Source organism: Periplaneta americana, chromosome 14 (genome assembly GCF_040183065.1).
Source record: "Periplaneta americana isolate PAMFEO1 chromosome 14, P.americana_PAMFEO1_priV1, whole genome shotgun sequence".
Lineage (NCBI taxonomy): Eukaryota > Metazoa > Arthropoda > Insecta > Blattodea > Blattidae > Periplaneta > Periplaneta americana.
This window is the reverse complement of record NC_091130.1, coordinates 52,279,107-52,304,970: the sequence shown is the minus strand read 5'-3', so window position 1 is coordinate 52,304,970 and position 25,864 is coordinate 52,279,107. Positions and strand designations below refer to the sequence as shown.

The following is a 25,864-nucleotide window of genomic DNA, read 5'->3' as shown; positions in this document are numbered from 1 at the left end:
GAATTTCACAAAATGTGTCGAATTTTGATTGCTGTATGGATTTTGTGTGGAATTCTCACTGTTAGGTCCACTAACTTTTTTAGTTAATTAAAACAAATATGCTTATAAAAATACCGGTACAATTGACTCTAGAGTAGCCGTTGGTATACTATTTAAACTGCGTAGATTGGGTTTTGTCTTTCTGTTTGAAGATGTTTTTTTGTCTTTAAAAGTCTCTCCCGAGCTTTGAAAGTTCTGAGGGACAAGGCAATACTGGACATCGCTCAAGGACTCGGACAGCTACCTGACAATGAACTTGAGGGTGATGGTGTCGGCTAGGAGAACAAATTTTACCGCCATAGATTATGTTGAAAGGGTGGGGAAGAAAGTAACAATCTCAGCCACTTGTCTGGTATTTCCTATCTCTAATCTGCTCAAAATACAATCCGTAACAAATATATTTTGTTGTCTGAGGTTAATATATTACCTATTTAAACAAATGAATCGATGATTGCAGAAAGAACCTGAGCCACTTTTTTTTTTTTTTTTTTTTTAATTCAGTTATGAGCAGATTCTGAATCTCTGGAGGTATATTCACCCTGGTGCTTAAAGAAATCCGCAATGTACTGAGATCTAATGTTGAAAACATGATATTGTATATCTGGTTGAGTGCAGAAAGATCAGGAGTCCAGGACTGCGATCCTTTCTGCACTCAAAAGTTTGTCAGCTGTTTCGCGGAACTGCGCATGTTTTGTTTTGTTGGAAATTTCATGGTGCAGGAGGTGCAAGGAACAGATATGCTAGATTGTAAATTATGGTGGCCATCACAGTCAGTCTACAGAAATAATCAAATAATTTTTAAAATTTGAGGACAAAATAAACACGAAATATGACGCTTTACTACTTCTAATGCATTTTGTTCCTAGAAGCGTTCTGGATTATTCATCTTTATTACACACTTCTAATACTTTTATATCACCTAGTAATATAGTTAATATAATCACTTTCATGTGTTAAAATAAACTAACAATAAGTTGTGATTACCTAGTTGATTAGTTTCAGTTCGTCAGCCATCATAATTAGTCTGAATCCTTTGTTGAAATTGTTAATAGTTTCATAGGAAATTATTAGGAGGTGGAACTAATTAAAATCATTGGAATAATTTAGCTGACGCTAATTTAGTACCTACTCAGCGTGACGAATTTAATATTCCGGTTTGATGGGTAAAATACTAAAAATAACTTATCGTTTTGTTTTATTTGGCATCAGTTTCTATTTTTAGTCATAATTGTAGATTTATAGTTAGTAACAGCCATTCTATTTTTTTACCGTTAACTTTGCGACAGATAAGCATATGAAGCGTTTGTCGTGCAGAACGGCATACACTGTTGAAGGCTAAAATTACTTGAAACTGAATTGTCTGATTTGGTCAAAGGAAAATTTTAATAATACTGTAAAATTTTACTAACATTATTAGACTGAGAATTCTCCGCATTTTATGAAAATGGTCATTATTTTCCTCGATTTACCTACCGTTACTGCTTAACGTAAAGCATTAATATCCAGGAGTGACAGCTTCTGCTTAGATGAGTCACTATGGTGAAAACATCGCCAAAGATTAGAAGATTGGAAATTTGATTTTCAATTTTACCCCCCCCCCCGCCCCGTATATCTCCACCATAAGGAAGATGCAGGTTTATATAGCAGTATCTATTTTAAGGATATTCATAATAGCCTAATCATTGCATTGTCACAGCTACAGAATGAAACTTTACAAGGCGCCTAAGATCCTTCCCAACTGGGGTACTATGGTATGGGCGTGTTCGTTTTCTTTCTACTGCATTAAAAATTAAATTTATCGATAACGATACAACTAATAGCTTTCCATATTATGTGTGTATGTATATATTAACACTACAATTGAGTATACACCCGGTGGCAGTGATATATAATATACAATAATACCATTACAATTATACAATAATTACAGCAATAAAAGAAAAAAAAAACCTAAATTTATTTCTAACTATAAATAAATAGATGCAATAAACCTAGAACTATTGTATAATAACGCCTAACAATAAAAAAGTAAACCTAACTTATAAGTACTTCTATTTCATCCAACTATTACCAATTTAAGTAATTACATATCACCTTAATTACAAATCAACTTAATTATAAATTACAATGCAATTAATCATAACTATAAATGTTGTTATATATTTTTACCATGCCTTTCTTTAAACACTTTCTTCCATAATGCAATGCAAGTTCAGCTTTTTATTTTATTTAAGGTTAGTTTTCAGACTTCCATGCAAAATATGCTGAATTTACGACGTAGCTAGAAGTAAATGAACATGCTTTTTTTTTTAGGTTTTCTATAGCACGCAATACTGAGTTTTTTTTTACGAAAAAGGTAGAAAATTGCCTAATTTTCAGAGGAAAGGTAGTTTTGAATGTGAAGAATTCATATAGGACGTCAGTTGACTGGAAAACATTAGAAAATAGATAAGAATTGAAAATAATAGATCGGTGTAGGTTAATAAAAATGATTACTTAACATGTGGCATAAAGAGGTAGAAATGATTTAACACGTGAAATATTGAGGTAGAAAATTTCGAAATGAACGCGAAACGCACATCTTACTTAATTTAGTATATGCAAGGCATACTAAAAGCCTAACCTGTCACATATTCGTTTATGCAAGGTATACTGACCTGTTAGAGATTCCCGAACTGTAGAATTTCGAAAAATGCAACGTGGAAGTTTCAACGTCGCGTGCTTCGGACTCTTCTTTAGCGTATTTCGAAATAACGAAATTTCACTACAGTTTCTGAGATCTATAGGATTTCGTTGTACTGGCATTTTACTGCACTGCTTAAGTAATATTTGGTGTTCTGGCCCTCTGTAGTAGTTAATCATTAATTCCGGTACTGAAATTCCAACCTCTCAATCTCGTAACTGTTTCATTGAATTGCGTGCTTGTTTCCTCATACCAGCCAGCGTGTTACATACTCAGAATGCAACAGTGGGTCGATCACTGTTTTTTAACACCAGGCGACGCCTACCCCGCTACTGTCTGCATTGATCCAAATAGCTTCCTTCCGTCACACACTTACGTATTATGCAGACGCTGCAGGAGAGGAAGGAAATAGCGTGGCACATCCATATGAATGCTATATATGAATGAGAGTGGCAGCTGTATAGCTTGCTAGATGCGTAGATTTCCTGCGGCACCGCTGCAGTAGCCCATTCACGTGCTACGGGTGGAACTGTCGCAATATTGCTGCCTACAGGAATACTAGTTGGTCCCGTTCGATTGTTCGTTGTGGTTCATAAATTTTATCGATTTCCGTCAAGTGGCCACCATTCATACATAGCCTTCTGGCGATTTTAAATATAAAAATCCTACTACCGTGTGTTCACATGTGGCAAGTACGAGTATGTATGTATGTATTATTATTATTAGTATTAGTATTATTATTATTATTATTATTATTATTATTATTATTATTATTATTGAATTTTCTGTGATAACACAGGTTTCCTCAACCAAAAGATATCGTCTTTCTCCAGTTCTTTTGATCTAGCCAGTCTTAATATGTCAGGTTTCTTTTCTGCATAATTAATCTTCTTTTCTTCTGCCCATGTGCATTGTGGTCTACCTTTCTTCCTTCTGGTTTCCAAATTAGGGCTTCTCTATTTAATCTAGTTTCTATTTTATTATTATCATCATCTTAGTGTTCTTTAATTATTATTTGAGGTTGTAGACCTTACTGAAACGTTGCACCTGTGGGATATTGTCTAAAGTAGTCAGTAAAGGTTGGTAAGCACTGAGTTGTTGTTTAGTCAACTGTCCGAAGACAGGTCTGAACCCCACAAGTGATAACAACATGGCACCACTTGTGAGGCAACTAGGCCAGGAGATAATGGGGTAGGGTGGCCAGTTCCCTTCCCCCCTCCATTGCATACATCGCCGATTAGTTACATATTACACTAATCAGGCTTCAGATGTAAACAAACAATATGTATATCGTCAAGTGAGATGTACTGTCTGATAATAGAACCAACCAGAACCTCAATCAGTTCTTTGACCGAGGTTCTGGCTGATACGTACGTCTGTTATCAGGCAGTAAATCTCACTTGACGATATGTCAGAGGAAGAAAAATTGTTTGTATGCATCTGAAGTTTTACTAGTGTATATGTAGCTAGTCGGCGATGTATGCAATGGAGGGGAGAAAGGAATTGGCCACCCTACCCCATTATCTCCTGGACTAGTTGTCTCATAAGTGGTGGGTTATTAGTATCACTTGAGGTTCAGACCTGTCTTCAGACAGTTGACTGAATAATAACCTCAATCAAAGGTAAACATTGAGTGTGTTCTATTAAATTTTCGGAATTGGTGGTAACTGAAGAAATTTTAGGGCAGTTGGCTTCCGAGAATCGAACACTACGTAGGTTCGCGTGCAACATTTACTATTTTTTTTTAATTTTCTGTCCGTTCTTAATTTCTTTTTTCTTTCTTGATTATTTTTATATATTTTTCTTCTTCTTTTTTTTTTTTTTTTTTTGAGTTTCTCGCTTTATTTTCTTCTGTTCCAGTTTTTTTCTCTTTCTTTCTTTCTCGATCTGTATGTACCGTTTTATTTCTTCCATAAATTTTGTTCTGACCCCATATCACTGAAGCGTTGTCATATACAATATTACCACAGTCTAGTATATACAGTCACGAAGTTTGAGTTGTGAGGGTACTAGGAACAATAGACTGTGCAGGTACTATTTCGCATTGTCTGTGATGAGGCGATAGTAGCGATCCTAGTGGTTAGCAACTATCTATGGATGCATATTTACTACGTATTGAGCTTCGTGACTGTATATACTAGACTGTGGTTAAGTGTACGAGATCGTGTGTCCGAAAAGGTTAAATAGATAATATAAGCTCTTAATCTGTACATCTAGTTGACTCGTCATGCCCCAGATTAAACTATTAACATAAGTGGAAAATAGTGGCACAGAGAATTGCTAGATTGCTTACCCCTGTTGCAGGGCCTTGTTGACCTTGTCTCGTGTCAACTGATAACTTACAACGTCATAACTTAGTACTATTTTGTAATTATACTCTTAGCGGGGTATATAATTAGGACGTGAAGTTAATTTGATTCTTCTGCTGTTTGCATTAGTTCAGGGGCTTCTACAAACAAGGTATGGTGGAACGCTCAGAGTGGAAATTGCGACATCAACTCTGACATGATGCAACGAACTGCTGTTTGTATTAGTCATGACGACCTCAGCACTTTGTCGCTGTAGATGTTGTTTACAGAACACTTGAAACAACGCGATTGTGAAAGAATTGTATGAGAGGTCATCGTCTTCCTGTTCGGGCAACAGCGGAAGTAGTATTTAGTGGCGAGACATGTGATTTTGGTTATCAGGTGTAGTGCGCCGTATTTTGCCCTAGCCCGTGTATTGGTGCTGCGTGTATGCTCCTCCAACTTGTAAGGAGTGTACACAAGGTGTAAAAGAACATTCATCTTGTTCAATTTAATGTTGGGGCCCAGAAATTCATGTCCTAAAACTTAATACACACGCAGTTGCAACCTGGAAAAGATTAAAAAAAAAATCCCAATGTACACTTATAAATTGACATAATTAACATTTGCTGTAGCATCACGAATTCTGACAGTGAGTTTTCTTTATTAGTATTTTCTGTCTGAATTCTGTTCATGACCAACACTTGGCTGAAATGTTTAATTTAGAAAAACCCTGTTGTCGCTTAAAATGCTGTACCGCGAAATTTTCTTTCCATGTTACATTGTGTTGTTGGGATATATCTCAGCGACGCACTTTTAATGTTGAAATGTAGCATTTTGTAGCAAACATTTTAATGGAAAGTTTGATGGTAATAATTTAATGCCATCGATGTGTTAACAAGTGCATTTCCAGTTCAAAGTCTTGAAAATAACGGGTAAGTATATGAAACATGGCAAAAATGTATGTTTTGATTTTATTCCGACCCATCTTGTTATCCAATCACAATCACCCGCTACCACATAAATTAATGTACAACTTCTTTGTGAGTAAGAACTCTGGACCTAAAGTGATCGCATAGGCAGCGAATATTTTACCACCGTCACCAGAAAAATTAAATGAAAACTCGATATAGTGGTACAAACAACAACATAAAGGTTATCAGGTAGGTTAAATTCTGTGCTACTCATACAGTAAAAGGTAACATTGAGGGATGACCAAACGATTTGAAAAATGTAACAACCTGTATGTGACGGGACTTTTAGATTCTGATTGCTTTTTACAAAAACATAAAAATATCTCAAAATGTAATTTCGCAGAAATAAATTTCATATTTTGTTCTCAATTTTGCATATTATCGCGGATTAAAAGACTGCAGTAATATACTTCATATATAGTCGTTGTTCCTGCAATAACTCCTATGTGCAAAATATACAATTTTTCAGTAGGCAGAGAAAAACACATTTATTCATCCTATGGCAGCCGTACATAGGAGACTGAGAATTCTTACATTTTCGAAAGAAAGACATATAATTACATACAGGAGATTTTATTATTTGCTGTATCACTATTTAAGTTATTTAATAGAACAAATATCTGAAAATCGATATAAATATGTCACATAGGAGTTATTGCAGGAACAACGATGATATGCTTTTGTACATAAAATCACTTATTTTGTCAGCATTTGGGCACATTTCGGATTTATCGAGATTGCGAAAATTTCCATCTCTACTCATTGGTCTAGCCCCTGGTATATATGCGTGGTGTATCCCTGTGTGTATGGATATATATGGAGCGGGTGTGTGTATGCGCGCGCGCGTGTGTTATTGCATTTCTGAGAATGGAATCTGTTCTATTTACTCAGTCCACCCACACATTACGATTTTGTATGTTGAGGAAAGTCGTAAAATCTCGTTTCCGTCTTTAATCGTTGTATTATAGAGCAAAGGGTCAGGTTCGTGTACTTCCTGTTTTCGAACCATGAAGCTGTTGTGTCGTTCCTAACATTATTCAATTCTAAATTTGTTTTGCTGCATGAAGACAGGAGCGGCTGAATCATAAACGGCCTAGTGATTATTTTTGGAATTGGTATTTGAAGATTAATGAACCATTCGTTAGAAATTCTTCACAGCTTCGCCAAGTCGACAGAGGAATATTTTGTGTATTGACTGGTCTGAATAACAGATGCCAATCATTGTTCGTGTTCAGAGGTACATATAACTAACTTTTGCACATACTGCTCTTAATTTAATATTTATATCCTAAGAAAATTTTCTCAGTAAATCCTATGATAATTAGATGCTTAGAATAATTAGTAGAATTGTGACTAATCTGGTATCAAGAATATCGATATTGTGAGCCCTTTCTGCGTGCATATAGTACGTCCAACTCTGGAAAGATTTAGGTTTTCCTTCAATAACTTGGATGACATCCTGCACAATGTTCGAAAAAATTGAGGCAATATAGTCAGTAATATTTTTTCTCCACTTCTGTTCTTCGCACAGAACTGGACATTCAGACTTTTGTGCTACTATGGAGATGCGTCACCAATGTCCGCTCAAAGTTAACCCTTGCCCACTTTTCTGTCTTCTCTCACTACACAAAACAATAGAAAACGCAGCTGTAATAAAATGCATAAATTAGCAGTGTTCATGGTTTGATGTGTTAGATGTATTCCATTTTGTAGCTCCATCTAAACATCACTCGTGGAATCTGTGATGTCAAACAAGCCTTCTGCGCATGTAGCATTACAAATGGCTGGTCCAATGAGTAGTCAGGGCGCGAAAGGAATTGAGTGGGAGAGAAACACAACTGGTTTGGAGAATTAATGGGAGGGGATCAGGCTCCGCCCTCTCCCGAGTGACGTCATAGGCGATCATACTTTTTAGATCTCATGGACTGTGATAGTTCATTAGGTGTGCGAAAATAAGAAGTGGATGAATATTCGCCATATATTACCATTAACATTTTAATGGTTAATGGTACATTGAATGATTGTCCATTGGAATGCTGTGCTTCCTACTTTTAGTGTGCTACAATAAAACAAATTTTGTGTAGCAATATAGAATATAATATATGTTGAAGTAGTATTCTAATTATGAAGATTTACATTAAGTTTCTACTCGATTCAGTTACAAAGTAAAAGTAATATAAACAAAATTATAGCAGAAAAATTACGTGTGAAAAATTATTTTGTAAGTCATCAGTATCTAGCACCTTTTACTCGTGGCGTTATCCTCTTGCGAGCTGACTTCTTGACATTTCTCGGCATGGCTGAATATGCCAAAATAACCAGATAATTAAATTCACGAAGTTGACAACCCTGACCACTGTTAACGCGCTCGCTAGCTGCTCTGTTTTTAAACAAGTTACACATAATTCAAGTCCATCATAATTTTATTGTTATTATTTCCGAATTCTGGCGTTTCATCTAATATTTGTATAATAATAATAATAATAATAATAATAATAATAATAATAATAATACATGTTATTCTTGTAATTTCGGTGCCGATTTGTGCGATAAAAACTTCTTTAAAAAACTGTTATGCTCTAAATAAAAAATGTCTGCTGTTGCTGGCATTAAAACAATACACGCACAAGAACTAAATATCGTGCAGCTCTTGATCTTAGAACTTACCGTTTAGCACATTCTTGTATCACTTCAATTGTAATTTTTACAAGAGAAAATACGTGGCTGTACAGCCTTAGAAACAAGTTTTGTTGCACAGATAATTTACAAGTCCCAGAAAGAGACAGTGCGCATGATCAGACACAGCGAAACAAAACTACAGTAACTTTATTACCTCAGCTAGTCCTCTTGTGTGACCTAGGTCGCACGTTCTCTGAACATGCGCAATATCTCCTTTCTGTGACAAAGTCATAAAGTATTTGTGCGACAAAACTTTTTTCTAAGACTGTGCGATAGTGGCAAAAAAACCGGACCGACCCTTGTATCTGATTTCAGAGCCTTGTTCACTCCAGAGCACGATAGACTGGTAACCGAGACTTTCGTGGTTCCAATCCTGCCTGGGAAGGAAACTTTTTTTGTTCCTAATTCAAATTTATTCCCAATACTTTTCGATTGCAGCGATATTTTACTACTTAATTAACTTATTATTCCCAGAACATGAATTTTACCATCTATCGAAAAGTATTGGGAATAAATTTGAGTATGGAACAAAAAAAAAGTTTTCTTTCTTGACAGGATTCGAACCACGAAAGTCTTAGTTACCAGTCTATCGCGCTCTGGACTGAGCAAGGCTCTGAAGTCAGCTACAAGGGTCGGTCCGGTTTTTTTGCCACTACTGTACATTCACGTACCATCAGATAACACTCCCTATACCGACAATAAATAGTTAGCGAATAGTCATTTTTTTTAAATTTGAAACTAAACGGTTACATGAACTGTAATATTTACCCAAATATTATCTGTTTTGTTGCAGAGAGTTCAGGCAGCCCTTCCACCACCACAACAGCATCTCGTATCAACAGAGCAGGCCGTATTGACAGTGACAATGACACCTCCACGAATTGTTTCTAATCCACCAGTTCATGAGAACACCCCAAATAACTGGCAACAGGGTCAGACAAACCACCACAGTCCTGTCCAACAGGGACAGCAACAAACCAACCATCACAGTACAAGCCAGCAACAAGCAGCGAATCATCACAGTACGCCACATCAGCCACAGAGCAACAATCACAGTACGGGTCATCCTCCGAAACGTACGCACAGAGACTATATATTTGGCAAAGTGATTGGCGAAGGAAGCTTCTCCACGGTTTACCTGGCAAAGGACATCCACAACGGCAGGGAATGTGCAAGTAAGTAATGGAAATAAATAGATTTTCATTGCACCTAATTTCTACTGATTCTCCGGACCATGAATCGGATGCATAATTCAACTTCCTCTTCAGACGCAAGCATCTTCTGTAAAATATGAAAGTATATTATGCTTCTATTTTATTTTGGGTTATTTATTTGTAATGCTGTGATTGCGAAAATATTGCCATCAATAAATCAGTTTGAAGGAGTGTATGACAGTTGTGTCATCTCTTCGTGCGTTGCGATTGTTTGTGTTACTTAGCGACCTTAGATAACTTCGTAATGATAAGGATTTGCATAACACCCACGACTAGACTTGTGATTTAAAAATAACAGCGAAATTAACATATTAATAACTACTGTTCTCCAACCAGGAGATCAACCGTGAAAGGAATGTGCTTACTATTGCCTAATCTATTGGAACGAAGTAGATAAATAATATTACCGTTATAACGCCAGTTTAAAAACCATGCGCTCTCCTGCATATGTTATTTCCTGTATGAAGAGATTAAAAGACCAGGAGATTAATAACTGTGATCTAATTTTGTAACTAAGGTAGTATCAATATGTCTCTATCAATGTTATGATTTGTGCTGTGAGAGCTAGCCAATAGAGATAAGAATACCTACGTGTGTGACCTTATGACATCAACATTCATTCACAGCATTACCCCCCTTCGTCTCATCCAGCGGAGACTTTCTCGTGGTTGGAGCACAATATTTACACATTGTGCCGGTAATGCAGAAGTTTGCAGCGTTTTTAATTTTCTTCTCTTGTATACTGACCCTGATGAGACGATCCACATTATAATCGGTAGGCCTATACCGAAGAGGTGATATCTTTTACCACCAAGATTTGTTTATTTTTTATTTTATTTTATCGCCTGTCACAGATTGATAAATTCTGGTATAAATTTTGTCTTGAAATATTCTCGTTGCAATAATTCTATAAATTCCCTCCCTCTTTTTACTAGCCCCTCGACAGTAGCAAAATAATGGTTTGAGAACTTCTGTTACATGTGCCGAACTATTATATACAGTGGCGTAAGCATGGGAGAGCTCACTGGACTGAAGTCCAGCCCATTTTTTCAAGAAATATTTTTAAATTATATTAGATTAAAAAGCACAAAGAAACTATCTACCATTGTCGTTAAGACTTCAACACTGAAAGAAAAACTGTGGACTGTTTCTACCGACAGTCACCAATAATTAGAATGACAAATCCTTTAAATTTTTGCTGAAAAGTTATTTTAATTTGACCGATGCTTTTCAAAGAAATTATGAAGTCACCGTTCTTAATACAGAAATGCGATTAAGTAATTTATTTAGGGTCTGCGTCTGCTGTACAACATGGGGAATGGAGTTTGCTTTATGACAATTTTGGTGGTGGGGGGGGGGGGAGATCTAAATTGGTTTTAAATGTCCTAGTATTAAACAATAATTATCTTTTAAAAATTTGGATGCAAGTTGTGGTAAAATTTACCAAACGATGTTCCCAAAACTTGCCCATCCACCATCTTAAATTCCTCTCTACGCCACTGGTCATATAGTCATTATGGTACAAATAGTAACATGTAGACAAAGTTCCATAAAGGCAATACGTAAAATATTGTGCATTCTGCGTTGTATCAGGAACACATCACTATGTAGAATACATCTTCCATTTTCGGGAATGAAACTACAGTAAATGTTGTGTTAGTTTGAATGTTTTATTTTTGTTTTATAATAATAATAATAATAATAATAATAATTTGTTCTGGCGAATTTAAGGTCATCAGGCCTTCTCTTCCACTGTTCTTCTGTTTTGATTTACAAATGGAGAAATCTGTCATAAGAGAAGTAACAATGAAGGACGTGCAATATATCTATTCTCTCCATATGAAGCAACATTCCGAAATTAATCCCAGCATACAACCCATGTCCCTGTAGTTTACTCAGAGTGTATTATGTGTGTCTATTATCGCTTCAGTATTGCAGAACTCGTGATTACAAATCAAATGAGTGATCGCACAGGCCTGTAACTGGTTTCGATGCCGAGATATTACTGAGAAAAACCTCGTGGCAAGGCTAATTTTATACGCAACTTCGGCGTCCTCGTGCGCATAGTGAGGGGAGGTGGCGCAATTGAATGTGGTCACACAAGTTACATCCGTTAATGGCCTAACTACTAATGACATTAGCATTTGGCTGTTGCTCATACTGTTAATATTATCATGTGAAATTTTGTAATTTTTTGTTTGGCTACGGATACCGGAACGTCTGTCAATACTCGGTGCGGGGAAAGAATGTGAAAATTGTAATGATACATATAATTATTCTTCTCTTGTGGTGCGTAATTCCTTTTTACCAGATTATCATTTCCGTTCTTATAACTAGAATAATACGCCAGACAACAGGCGACTTCTATATACCCGAGCGAAGACAACTTTCTATAAAGCAGCCGTGGCGAAAATGTGATCGTGCGCCGAGCCACTGTGTAACCTGCAACGTGCATAGCACCTATGGAGGGAGGCGGACATCCGAAGGGGAAGTGAAGAAACAGTCTGACGTATTAACGGATTTTCATTTTCCTTACGTCAAGCACTTAAATATAATTTTATACAAGTGAAGGTTATAAACTAATGTTTAGTACGTGTAACGAAGTGAAGAAACAGTCTGACTTATTAACGGATTTTCATTTTCCTTACGTCAAGCACTTAAATATAATTTTATACAAGTGAAGGTTACAAACTAATGTTTAGTACGTGTAACGAAGAAGGAAATTAATAAGAAAACTTAGGACACATTATTACAACCTGAAATTAACTGTCTTCAGAATGTCTCTGCGACAGAGTTTCAAAGTCAGGAATTATGTCACTTACTGCCAGTCGTAGTTAATCACGAAGGTGTTTGTCAGTCGTGATCTAAATTTGGTTTTTACTATTTTCATTGTTGAAAATAATTTTTCACAAACATAAGTTGTAGCGAACATGGCTTCAACAGAGCAAGCGAAAGAACGAAGCTTTGGATATTTATTTTTTGACAAAGATTTGAAAAGTTCAATATTTGTAAAGTCCTTACATCTAGCTTTCATTTAAGATCACATTGTAAATCTGTGAACTAACCGCATTATTCGTACATCTGCTGAAAAAGGATCGACGTACAAAGATAATGATGATAAAAACAATAATAATAGTTTAATGTTTCATGGGTGACATGTAGTATAATGCCGTTTATGTTATACAGTACAATCTTTTCCTCGTAATATTTGTGAACAAATTATACATTTAATATTCTCACCATATTGGCAGCAAAAAAATGCGTCCTCCCATCCTACTTGAAACTTTCGTTTTTGTAGAGGTACATGGTTTCGAGAGAGACATTGCGACGATACGCCACTCGTAGGTCAGAGATAAATGCGAATGGAACGGAGTTTGACTCCAGTGAGTGAGAGGATGAGGGTTGGGGGGGGGAGGTAGGAAGCAAGAGAAATGCATAGCTATCATTGCGAGCCACAATGTCCTCGCGAGTCACAATCACATTTTCGCCACGGCTGCTATAAAGAATAATATAAACATTGGGTTTGAAAAAACTGGTCGGCAGACTCCTGGACTGGCCGACCTTTCTGCGATATGAACTTGGTTCTGTAGAACAGAACATACAAGTGTGAGGATTAAAAAGGAGAGAGAAGAACTCCGTTACATGGGTGACACTTTCCCAAGGACGTTCAACCGGGTCAACCGGTCGGTTGTTCGCCTAGTGTATGTTATAACACCCCTCCCCTTAGAGCAGAGTTTGAAAATGAAACGGTATTTCTGCAGCGATACCAGGTGCTGTTAACCAGTTCGCTTCGTTAAAATTCACCAAGTGTGTATTATATGCCATGTATTTTAAGTCGGCCGACTTTAGATAGGAAATTGTAATGACGTGCTTAAGTATTATATAGTCGCGTCTTTATTGTTTCTATTTACGTCAGAAGTAAGGATATTATATTTGTAAATAAAAGCTTCGTGTGTCAAGAAAATAACTTTACAGATTTACGAACACGCGAAGTTCATTGGGTATACAGCATTGCATTTAGAAGGTTTTTTGCTCACGTGTGAAATGTTGTAAAGAAAAAATTGTCATATGCACGTGATCAGACATCATTAATTTTGAGATCCTCGCAGGTATCGCAGTCTTAATGCGTGCGTCAGACGGAATGGAACGGTTTCCTATTGCACTTAAAAGTTTTCATTGACCCGTCTAATTATATCCACATACGCCACTCTTCAAATTTAGAATATTTTTATCTGGAGCAGGAACTAGATAACTGGGTCATTTGTCAGCCCTGCGTACACCCTCGCAAAGATGGAAGGATAACACGCTTGTGACCCAATTCTCTGTGACTCCCCTTCGGTTTAATAAACATACCCTTCATAAGGAACAAAAGTTTAGATTAAATATTAACTTCGTATACTTCTCAGTTTTTCCGAGTAAATCGATAAATTTCATTGCGTCTGATACCTAATAATGTTATTTTCTAATCAATACTATCAATATAATTGATCAAAACCGTTATGAAATTAGCCAGACAAAATTTAATTCAATTTAATTTTTGAGGTGGGAGGATCTGTAAGGATTGAATAAGTGACAATAGGTTTGTTTCAGCACGGTTCAGAATCGATTCTGAACTGCCTGCTCATGCGCAGTAGGTCAGTGTGCATTCCCAACAAGACTAAAACTGATTCCGGACCGATTCTGAACTCTGTTTCCTGTTCCAACGTGCTTTAGAACTCGTTCGGAACGAGTGAAATTGGTTCTCGATTAAGAGCAGGAACTGGGAATTCCAAACTGTTCACGCATGCGTAGATTGTTTAATCTGAAGTTATTGGTTAAAGTACTACGAGACTGGACATGTTAAAATAAAAAAAATAGTCCATCATGTGTAATTTGGAAGGTGATAGTGATATATTTTATGACGAATTAAGTTCGGAAGATGAATATAATTTTAATATGAGAAGAAACTCCGAAGGCCGTGAAAGAACTGTTCAAGAAAGGTTCCATCAACGTAAAATCCCGAACTACTTCTGAGATCGTACACAACTGGCGCATGCGTCGAAAGAAGTTCGGTATTCGGAGCGCGTTCTGAATTGCTTGCTGGAACAAACCTAATGATAACTAGTAGACTCACGACAGCTTGTATATTTTCCCTGGATTTATCTCGCTTAAGAATGGAGTTCTTTTAAGGGGAGGGGCTCATTACTTTCCTTTTAAAGCAAGCCATATTAAGGATTTTTGTTGTTCATATACATAAGTGCATCGTCACTATTGATCAGTGGGTTTGCTGAAAAGTCAGTAACCACTCTAAAACAGAGTGCTGCAATATTTGTTTATGTATATTTGTTATATCTTACGTATGATTTCTCTTTTTTGCAGTAAAAGTATGTGATAAGCGACATATACTGCGGGAGAGGAAAGGCCAGTACATAAAACGGGAGAAGGAAGTGCTGAACATCTTGAGCGCAAATCACAAACCAACAGTTCCATTTTTCGTCAAACTTCAGTGCACCTTCCAAGACATGGAGAGACTCTGTATCCTTTTCAAACAAACTTAAGGCTGAAATATTGGCTGAATTTCGTGTACGTGTATGAGAGAGAGAGAGAGAGAGAGAGAGAGAGAGAGAGAGAGAGAGAGATTACTACAGTCCAGTATATACAGTCACGAAGCTTGAGTTGTGAGGGTATTAGGAACAGACTGTGCCGGTACTATTTTACATTGTCTGTAATGAGGAGATAGCGATCCTAGTGGTTAGCAACTATCTATGGATGCATATTTACTACGTATTGAGCTTCGTGACTATACTAGACTGTGGTCTTTAATGCATTGTGTTGATCTCTCTTTAGCAGTCTCTACTGTTCTTACATCATTTTCACAGAATCCAGTTTCATTTATCCTTAACTATATCTCTCAGATTTCGTACTGACATACGCCAAGAATAGTGAGCTGCTTCCTTACATCACCAAAGTGGGCTCATTTGATATCACGTGCTCGCAATTCTATGCTGCTGAGTTGTTAGTTGCTTTGGAACATTTACACAGTCTTGGCATAATCCACAGGTAAGATTATTTATCGTCTCTTAGTGAGTGTACAGGTTACATGTTTATATTTTAGAACAATTTTTTTTTATTTAAATACTTGTATATGAAATAGTATTAGTGTGTTGTTTGCTATGCAGAATCTAATAGTGTTTTTATTCTTTTTATAGGGATTTGAAGCCTGAAAACATTCTCCTGGATGAAAATATGCATATTCTCATTACTGATTTTGGATCATCTAAAATTCTAAATGAACCCACCAATCAAGGTAATAATTTTTATTGTGTTTCATATCGTAATTCGAATTTACAACTTATTTAGATCTACATTTGATAAAAATTATGTTCAAATATAACTTCCTTCTACTGCAAGAGATACAAATATAAAAATGAATATGAGTTAATCACATTTCATATGTAGTGTGTGTTTTAAAACTTAAAAATCTAGTTTGCAATTTTATTAGTTCAGAAATCTTAGATGCATTTTCTGTATTGGAGAACAATGTTTGTGATTTATTGCTATTCTGTTTCGCAGATGAGAATGATGGACAACAACAACAGAGGAGAAACAGCTTCGTGGGAACTGCGCAGTATGTCTCTCCTGAACTTTTGACTGAGAAATCTGCATCACACAGTTCCGACCTTTGGGCCCTTGGGTGTATTATTTACCAAATGGTCGCTGGTTTACCTCCATTCCGATCAAGGTAATCACCGAATTAATAATTTCAATTAATGATCTTTTAACTTTACTGGTATTTTATTATACAGTGCGTCTACAATAGCTTAACACTACTTTAGAATTTAGCACAGCCTTCATTCGGAAAGCAGTGTGTGATATGAATTTTGAATATTTTCTACGAAATTTCTTCCAAATTGTACCCATGTACAATGTCATTTATAAAAATATTTTAATGTATGCTGTACATATTTGATACATCACTATGAAATAACAATTGCGACATGTAGAAAGTCGGTGCTGGCTGCTAACAGCCAGTTCTGTGTGATGAATCATACCTAGTCGTATACTGGAGTCAGTTGTGGATTAAGAAAGACGACTTTTCTTTTTTTTTTTTTAATTTATTGAGTATGCCCCAACGAGTTATAACTCATATGTAGGGGCTATACAAGAACACATACATATGTTATACAATATAATTCAAAAGTCGTGAAGCTACAGGCTGCGAAAAACAAACAATAATACAAGAATTTATTAAAGAAAGAAAGCAAAATAGAACAAATAGTGAGATAACATAAACTTTTGGGCAGAAAGAAGAAAAAGTTTGAAACCATGAAATAAATAAATCATCTGAGAATTAAAATAAATAATCTTCCCGAAAACGTATTTTTTAAACAATTCTTAAAACACCGGCAATTTGATGAAAGTCTCTATGTTCTAAAGGAAGTTGGTTAAAAGTTGTTAAAAATGGTTAAGTCCTTTCATTCCATAAGTTACGGAGCTATGCTGAGAAAAATATATTTTGTCTTGTTAAATAAGTATGTATACCTTTATCAATCTGAAATGTAATATTACTAGGTATTAAAACACCGGCAATTTGATGAAAGTCTCTATGTTCTAAAGGAAGTTGGTTAAAAGTTGTTAAAAATGGTTAAGTCCTTTCATTCCATAAGTTACGGAGCTATGCTGAGAAAAATATATTTTGTCTTGTTAAATAAGTATGTATACCTTTATCAATCTGAAATGTAATATTACTAGGTATTAAATTGTTAATAACTTTATAAATGAAAATAGCAGCACCTAATTTGATAATTTATTCAACTGGTAAAACGAAAGAAGATTGATACAGATATTTAACTGGAGTCAAATAATGAAAACCCAATACATTTCTTAAAGCTCTATTTTGAGTAACTTGTAAAGGTCTCAAAGCAGTTTATTGCTGCATTTAGTGTGTCAGATGACATTGATGTTAACATTACAAATAAGTAGACAGCAAATTACTAGATACAGTTGACATGTAATTTATAAAAAATTTTCAGAATTAATTCACATGTTTTTATTAATTTTTTAAAATTTTCTTTTGATTTACAGAAGTGAATATATAATATTCCAGAAAATTCTGAAGCTGGAATATGAATTTCCTGATGGATTTGCACCTGTGGCAAGAGACATTGTGGAAAAACTTTTGGTAAGTTCGTTTTACAAGAAGTTGTGAGGAAATATTTTTATTTCATAAATGCCATCGTCCACACCTGTGGAGTAACGGTTAGCGCGTCTGGCCGCGAAACCAGGTGGCCCGGGTTCGATTCCCGGTTGGGGCAAGTTACCTGGTTGAAGTTTTTTTCGGGGTTTTCCCTCAACCCAAATATGGGCAAATACTGGGTAACTTTAGGTGCTGGACCCTGGACTCATTTCACTGGCATTATCACCTTCATCTCATTCAGACGCTAAATAACCTTAGATGTTGATAAAGTGTCGTAAAACAACCTACCAAAATAAAAATAAATGCCATCATTCTGTAATTCGTCGTCATTACCACGACAATGAATGACTTACAGAATTTTCTATCTTACCTTGATGTAAGCTACGTCCTTTACTTTAGTGTCCTCATGATTCATGTCATTTTCACCATCCATTGTGGGACACACTATTAATCTAAACGATTAAAAAACAGAAGACTTTCTATGTTGGTTACCCGAGTTCGAATCTCTGCAGGTTCAAATGAAATTTGTGGTTGACAAATGCTGTGCTTTCTTGCAGATACTCCAATTCCTCCTACCACCAATATTCCACCATTGTTCCATCAGTCATTGTCATAATCATCATGCAGTCCTATATAGATTGCCTTCCATGGTGCACCGATGGCAGTATCAGGGCAATAAAATTATCTACATTTACTGTACCATGCGTAACCTTTAGTGGAAGACTCTTGAATGACGCAAAGTCAAGTACCCGCCATTGGTTAAAAAAGTATAATTTCATCATGGTCATTATTATTATTATTATTATTATTATTATTATTATTATTATTATTATTATTATTATTTTGTAACACCATTAAACACGGTACCTTTCTTTTAACATAGAGGCTGTACTTAGTTTTGCTTTGTTACATAGGTAATTTTAATAATGTGACCCTCCTCTTGCAGGTGCTGGACCCAAGCCAGAGATTAGGGGCCTCAGATCCAGTAGGCTATCCATCCCTTCGTTCTCACCCCTTCTTTGATGGCATAAACTTCGACACACTGCATGAACAAACACCACCACAAATATTCCCATACTTGCCAGGAACATCAGAGCATGAAGAATTGCGCAGTCATTACAGGGTAAGTTCCATACATTAAACTGATGTTTGACTTATGTTAAACATGCAATTTATATCTATTGCTAGATTTGAATTGTAATTATTTTCTGATTATTTTTATTTATTAACTTAGTATTTTTGAGGAAACAGAGAGGTAGAGCTATGTGGTTCACGTTTTACTTCATTTGAGAATTCAATTTGTAATGCTGCTATTTGTGGCAAGGATTACAGAAAATGATAAAAGTTGTAGTCTGAAAGATCAGTACACTTTAGTAGTATTATCTTATTATTTATTTAAAATGATACTATTGCAATAGGATTTCGTGCACAAGCATATCTGACAGTGAGCGGAGAGATTGGAGGGGTTAAGCAAATATCAAAATAATAGTCGTAACTAAATTCTGTAAATTGCTCTTGTATCAATGGGTTTGTTAGCCATGCGTAATGTCCTTCAGAATTTCAGATTACCTAGTGATCCTATTTTACGGTAAATAAAAATCTTAAATTTTGGTATATTTCGGTGTCACAAATTCGGTGTTATTTCACGTTAAAAAAATTTAACTTCTTGAATTTCGTAATGCAAAATGCATAATTTTGTATTCCTACAAAGACATGTCTGTATCATCAAGAGATTGATTCTTAAGATTCCCTGTGAATAATATAGACAGGCATCACAAAACATACAGGCTATTTCTACTTTATATTTAAAAATGTCACTTAAAATCCAGTTCCGGTTTCAATATATTAGATTCAAAATTCTGTATTGAAATGGGGTTCGAATATTAAATTGGAAAATTTCTATATAATTATCAATCTTCCAGCACCTTAAATTAAAATTTCATTAAACTTAACCAAATACAATTAAAAAAAAATCAACCAAGCAAGTTGGCTCAGATAGTAACAATTTAGACTCGCATTTGGGAGGCCCTTGTTTCAAACCCAGTGGCCGGGAATTCTGACTGGGGTTTTTCATGGTTTCCCTCAGTCAGAAAGGCATATACCGAATTGGAAATTTACATACTACGATTCTTCACCACTTCAATCACAAATATTATAAGCATTAAAATATAAAATAAGTTACATGATCACACACCATCTATAACACACAATAAAAACATGAACTCAACAATAGTAAACAAAACAGCCTACTGATACACTCAAAGACCTTACACATGTGATATGACCACAGATGTTAAAGCGTGTATAAATAAAAATCACTTGAAAAACACAAATTTTGAATAAATTTGTGCTAAAAGAAAAGTTTCGCGATTTAAATTTACGATATTTTGATCTGGAAGGACTTTAAATATAAAACTTTTGGTTTTATCACCTGAAAAGCCATATTTCGCGAATCATTGCTATGCAAAAACTGAGAGTCTCTAGTAATTAGGTGTTGTGTACTATGATTTGTTTTCACCTTTGGAATTACGTTCATTCATTTGTTAGAGTAGCTCTCTAGACCTGGACAAGAAGTAACAAACAGTAACATGTAATCCTAATAGACTTTGTTGTTATTATTGTTTTTATTATTATTGTTGTTGTTGCAAAGCATTAATTTGAAAAGGTAATTGCAGGACACATTAAATGTTCAGGTACCAGATCATCTGGAACCAGGACTGGATGATAAGCAGCTAACAAGACTTTTAGAACTGGATTTACAAGGAGCAGAACCAACTCCAGAGCCTCCTGAACGTCCTCGTAAGCGAGCTGGACTTACAGACTTGAGTCCAGAAGAAGTACAGCAGCAGCTGGAGAAGCAGAAGGAAACTAGCAAGTGGCACAACCTGGTTGAAGGAAACCTTATCCTCAAGCAAGGACTTGTTGACAAGAGGAAGGTAAATACGACTGCAAATTATACATTTAAAAAACGCTTCTTTGTGGAGAATCTTAATTCTTGTAGATAATTATGATCTAAAATTTGCATTCAGGGTACCGTATGGTCTTCATGAATTTTTAAAATTTTGTTAGATATTGTAGTTTGAACGATTATGCTTAGTTACTTACAAGTTAGGGGATGAGTGTTTACATTCTTTATTTTGACTGTCAAAATATATTGGTTTGGCGTGTATACACAATCAAAATCTACCTACTCAAGAGAAAAGTTTTTCAGTCTTTATCTAATTCCTGTTTCGGTAGGAACATCATTTTATATAAGAAAGTAGCATTACGGGATCCTACTGTATCTATAGGATCTTCCAATAAGAGTGTCACACTTTTGAAATGGAATAAATTATATAAACGAAAGAGATTTATTTATTACTATTTTGAAGCACACTTAATGCTATTACGTATGGAAGAGAATGTAGTTAAATGGCGGCCGCTGCTTCATTGAGTTGTGCATATATGGGTCTTTCAATTTTCAATAACAGACCAATGTAACCAGGCTCAATTTTACGAATAACACACGTGATATTGTTCCTTTTAGATCATTAACTGTTTCTGGCTTGTTGGACATAAATCTGTTATTTAACATAACCCCATATGAAGAAATCCAGCGGCGGCGTTAAATCACATAATCTCAGGTGCCAGTTAACATCATTACCACCACGCGAAATGATGAAACCTCTGAACTTCTCCTTCAAAAAGTGACTGTTTCGTGAGCAGTATGACACGTGGCGGCATCGTGCTGAAACGAGACGTTTTTTGAGATCCATATATTCCAATTGAGGCGAAAAATAATCCCTTATCATAGCCCGCTATCTTACACACACACACACACACACACACTGTACACTTCACACATAATGCACAGAATGCTTGGCGATCGGATGACTATTTTTTAGTAACAAATTTTAATGATTTCTATGCATTGTGGAATGGTGTAACGTGCCATGATTATTTGTCAACAAGTGTAACCATGGGAAAAATGACTGCTATAGCTTCATAAACACTCCAGTTGTTACATGTTAATAGTAGGACACTCTTGTTGGAAGACTCTGTATAATAAATTATTTTGAAAACCTTAATAATTACTTTGTTCAAATTATGCAGTAGTTGAAATTGTCACTGTTTGTGTCACTGAAAAGTATTCTATCACATATTCACATGATAAATTATCTGATCTTTTTGTTTTTTACTCTGTGATTAAGATAAACATGATTTCCTTATTCTTACACTTGTAAAATGAATTTTTTTTTTCTGTACAGGGATTGTTTGCTCGGCGGAGGATGCTTCTCTTGACGTTAGGACCACATCTCTACTATGTGGATCCCGTGAATATGGTTCTCAAAGGAGAAATTCCATGGAGTCCTGAGCTCAGAGTTGAACCAAAGAACTTCAAAATCTTCTTTGTGCATACAGTAAGTTTCGAAAGATATGTTTTCATTCAAGAAAAGATGTCATAAAATTGTAGTTTTTCTCTAATGTTTGTCATGTTATGGATTATACATACATATTTCTGAGTCTTGTTTGTTGGATGCATTACATTTCGTAGAACTTGATGAAAACTGAAATAACAAGCTACGTAAAAAATTCAGTTACGTTTTCGTGCAATCACAATTTTTGCTTAACACCTTCCGAAAGTATTTGTAATGTGAAAATAAATATATACAATAGAACTCCTTTTTAATGAACCTCTGAGAGATTATTATTTTTTTTTCTTTAAATAGGGTTTTTCTTAAAAGGGGATTTAAATAAAATAGGAAGGAAAGAGTAAAATAACTCGTAATAGTGTATGTTATATACTAAACGTGGTTATTTAATTAGGCCTAAAATTATTATTTACAATACATTTCATTATAATATTTTCTAATTCTTCAAATGTTGAGGCACAGATGTTTTGCTGTTTGGTTGAACCCGAAGCACATTGAAACACAGCATTGAAAATTTCTTCTTTCTACTTTATTATTCCCCATAATAAAGTAGTTGGCAAACCATGCCTTTTTGCCATATTTGTTATTTGAGAATTAATCTCGACATTACTTTAATTTTATGTCTGATAGTTAATTTCTTCTGTTTAGTAGCCATTAATAATGATACATAAAAACTTGGAAACGGACTCTACACAACTCGCGAGAACAAAGAAAGCAAAGCAACCACCCTGAAAACAATGCAGAGCAAGACCATAAAGAATAATGCCACCACATGGCACCACATTACTATTGACTGAAATGCACTATCAAATATGTTGGTACTATTGACTATTGAAAGTCGATTCGATATTTTGGGCTTCATTATTACAAAATCCACTTGAAAAGTATTCCTTAAAAGTAAAATTTCCTTAAACCGGTTTCCTTTAAAGCTGGAATTACTTAACATTATTCTTATGGTAATTTGGCTAGGACTTTACTGTTTACGTCCAACATTACGTGACGCTCTCGGTAATGATTTTAATTGTGTCAATGCAGTGTTGAGGTATTTACGTAGCATGGAACTCGACAAGGTGATCTAAGTTTTAATTAATTACATTTAGTCCATTGTTATTTCTTCTCCAGACCCTTTACATCCGGAGATTATTTTAGTTACATTTCTTTTAATACACTTTATTACTCGGACCTTATACATCCGATTTTTAATTATTGTTGTTATAAAACACTGCCACATATTTCTTGTGGCAGTGTTTGTTTTATATTTTATGATTGTCTCACATTATCTTGGGACTACTACGTGTTCGTTTTAATGTTATTGTATATCAGGAGTCACCTTGTCTGTCCAATATTAGTGTGCTTTAATGTGTCAAAGTTTTTAGTCAGTGTGAATTTTAGTTATACAATAATATAATTTCACCACAAAAAGAAAAACAGTAGGCATGGGCGCAAATAGCCATTGATGCTGACGTGCCCTTCAAATTTCACTATCTCTCTCTCTCACTTTAGTGTTATTTAGAATTATGCAACTTAGAGTAATTAATAGTTTATAAAACTGACATTCTTTTTTTTTTCTTTACAGCCAAACCGAACCTATTATTTAGAAGATCCTGAAGGCTATGCCCTGGGATGGTGCAAGGCAATAGAAGAAGTTCGGATACATACATACGGTCTACCATCATAGAGAAATTAGCGATACGCAACCGAAGGTTACAGACTCTACTTCGAGTAGCGTTCGTTAGGATAATTTTTAATTTGCAGTTCTAAACTTTTCATCAGATTGCTGTTGAAAGTGTTTTAAGTTATACAGAAGAGGAAGAGATGAAGACTCTTGTTACATTATTTATTGTTGGAGACTTGTGAATATGTGTGGAAGGTGAAGGAAGATGAAAGTGTGTCTGTATCTATTTGCGTGAATGGGACATAACTTGGAGTGGTCATATCAAGCTAATGAAACAATGCAATGCTGTACGGGATGTATGGCAGCCAAGAAGAATATGCTTTGTTAAGAATTCCTTTTAAGTTAATTTAATTTATTTTTAATGTATATCTTGAAAACTTGCAATAACGTAAATGGCCTTCACTAAACAACATTTCATTTTAGTTGTACGGACATTAAGTACATCCAGATGTAATGACAATGTGGTATCATCCATTGTATGTAATCTGAAGAATTATCCTTCTGATTTGTTACTTCATCTTCACATGTGTAGATGCAAGAAACATCTGTTTCCATCAGAATATGGAACTCCTAATTTGGCAATTTGCCAATTTGTCAGTATTATTCACAGATTGTACAGAATTGAACCTATGACCTGCAGTACAATTATGCGGTGCTGCCAGGAATTTGTTCATATCTGTTTATAAACTTCCTAATTTGAAACCAATTAAGGTTGTATGTAGAATATTAAATATTTGTATTCTTGTTTCTGTGCTGTGTTTGTTGTTTCCATTATGTATTACTGTACATATTATTTATAAACACAATCATTAAGTAAACACCTCTTTTGGAAAAGATACACGTGTTTGGTTTATTTAGAAACCTGTTCCTCAATCAATCAAAGGACATTATGGAGCATGTCGATTTCCCAAAATGCTTCCACTCTGTTCTGTCTTTTGCTAGTTCCTCCCAAGTTGGTAATTCCCATTTCCCTGCATTCATTCTGAATTTCATCTTTCCATCTACTTCGAGGTCTCTTCTGTTGTTAAAGGTGTTCATATATATATTTGTTTTATGCTGCTGCAGTCATCCATACGTGTAACATGTCCAATTTAATCTTCTGGTCCATATTACATCTAAAATTGACAGTGGGTTATAAAGTTTGTGAATATCATTATTATGCCGAATTTTCCACTTGTTTTCAAGTGGGTCAAAAATTGTTTTGTTTTCAAAAACTATTAATTTGTGTTTTTCCTTTTTTAGTTAAGCTCCATGTTTCCGATCCATATAATAGTACAGACTGGATTAGTGTTTTGTACAAAATGATTTTTAAATTTCTGGTTAAAAAATGGGAAGAAGATAATTTGTGAACAGCGTAAAAAGTTTTGTTTGCATTATGTACTCTGTTAAGTATTTCGTGTTTTCTGTCATTAGAACTGTCTATCAAAATACCAAGATATTTGAACTGATCGACTGTTTCAAAAGTATAATTTTTTATTTTAAGGCTATTGGAAAGCCTTTTTGTTTTAGTGATTACCATATATTTTGTTTTACTCTCGTTAATATTTAATCCAATGTTTTGTGCTTTTCCCATTAATTCAATGAATAGCCGATTTATTTCAAGCTCATTTCTTCCTATTAATAATAAATCATCAGCATATGCAAAAATTTTATGTTGTCCACATAGGTTTATTCCAGCTTGTATTAAGTCTGTCGTATTATCTTCTCTAATGCTATATTAAATA

General features: G+C 35.1%; 1 protein-coding gene across 7 annotated transcripts in view; it reads left to right on the top strand.

Moving 5' to 3' along the window:
• Window positions 1-24,976, top strand: part of Pdk1 (Phosphoinositide-dependent kinase 1) — a 346,111-nt gene extending 321,135 nt beyond the window's left edge. For 5 of the 7 annotated variants that reach the window (XM_069845253.1, XM_069845256.1, XM_069845250.1 and 2 more), the window contains 10 exons: window positions 9,457-9,838; window positions 15,236-15,391; window positions 15,772-15,916; window positions 16,066-16,163; window positions 16,430-16,598; window positions 17,942-18,038; window positions 19,000-19,176; window positions 20,729-20,989; window positions 22,301-22,453; window positions 24,042-24,976. In XM_069845253.1, the coding sequence (XP_069701354.1) occupies window positions 9,457-9,838; window positions 15,236-15,391; window positions 15,772-15,916; window positions 16,066-16,163; window positions 16,430-16,598; window positions 17,942-18,038; window positions 19,000-19,176; window positions 20,729-20,989; window positions 22,301-22,453; window positions 24,042-24,143 (1,740 nt within the window). In that variant the 3' untranslated portion in view covers window positions 24,144-24,976. Of the gene's footprint in view, window positions 1-3,390; window positions 3,421-9,456; window positions 9,839-15,235; window positions 15,392-15,771; window positions 15,917-16,065; window positions 16,164-16,429; window positions 16,599-17,941; window positions 18,039-18,999; window positions 19,177-20,728; window positions 20,990-22,300; window positions 22,454-24,041 lie in introns of those variants that run through there. The other 2 variants (XM_069845254.1, XM_069845251.1) reach the window with 2 other exon arrangements.
• Window positions 24,977-25,864: the final 888 nt, after the last annotated feature.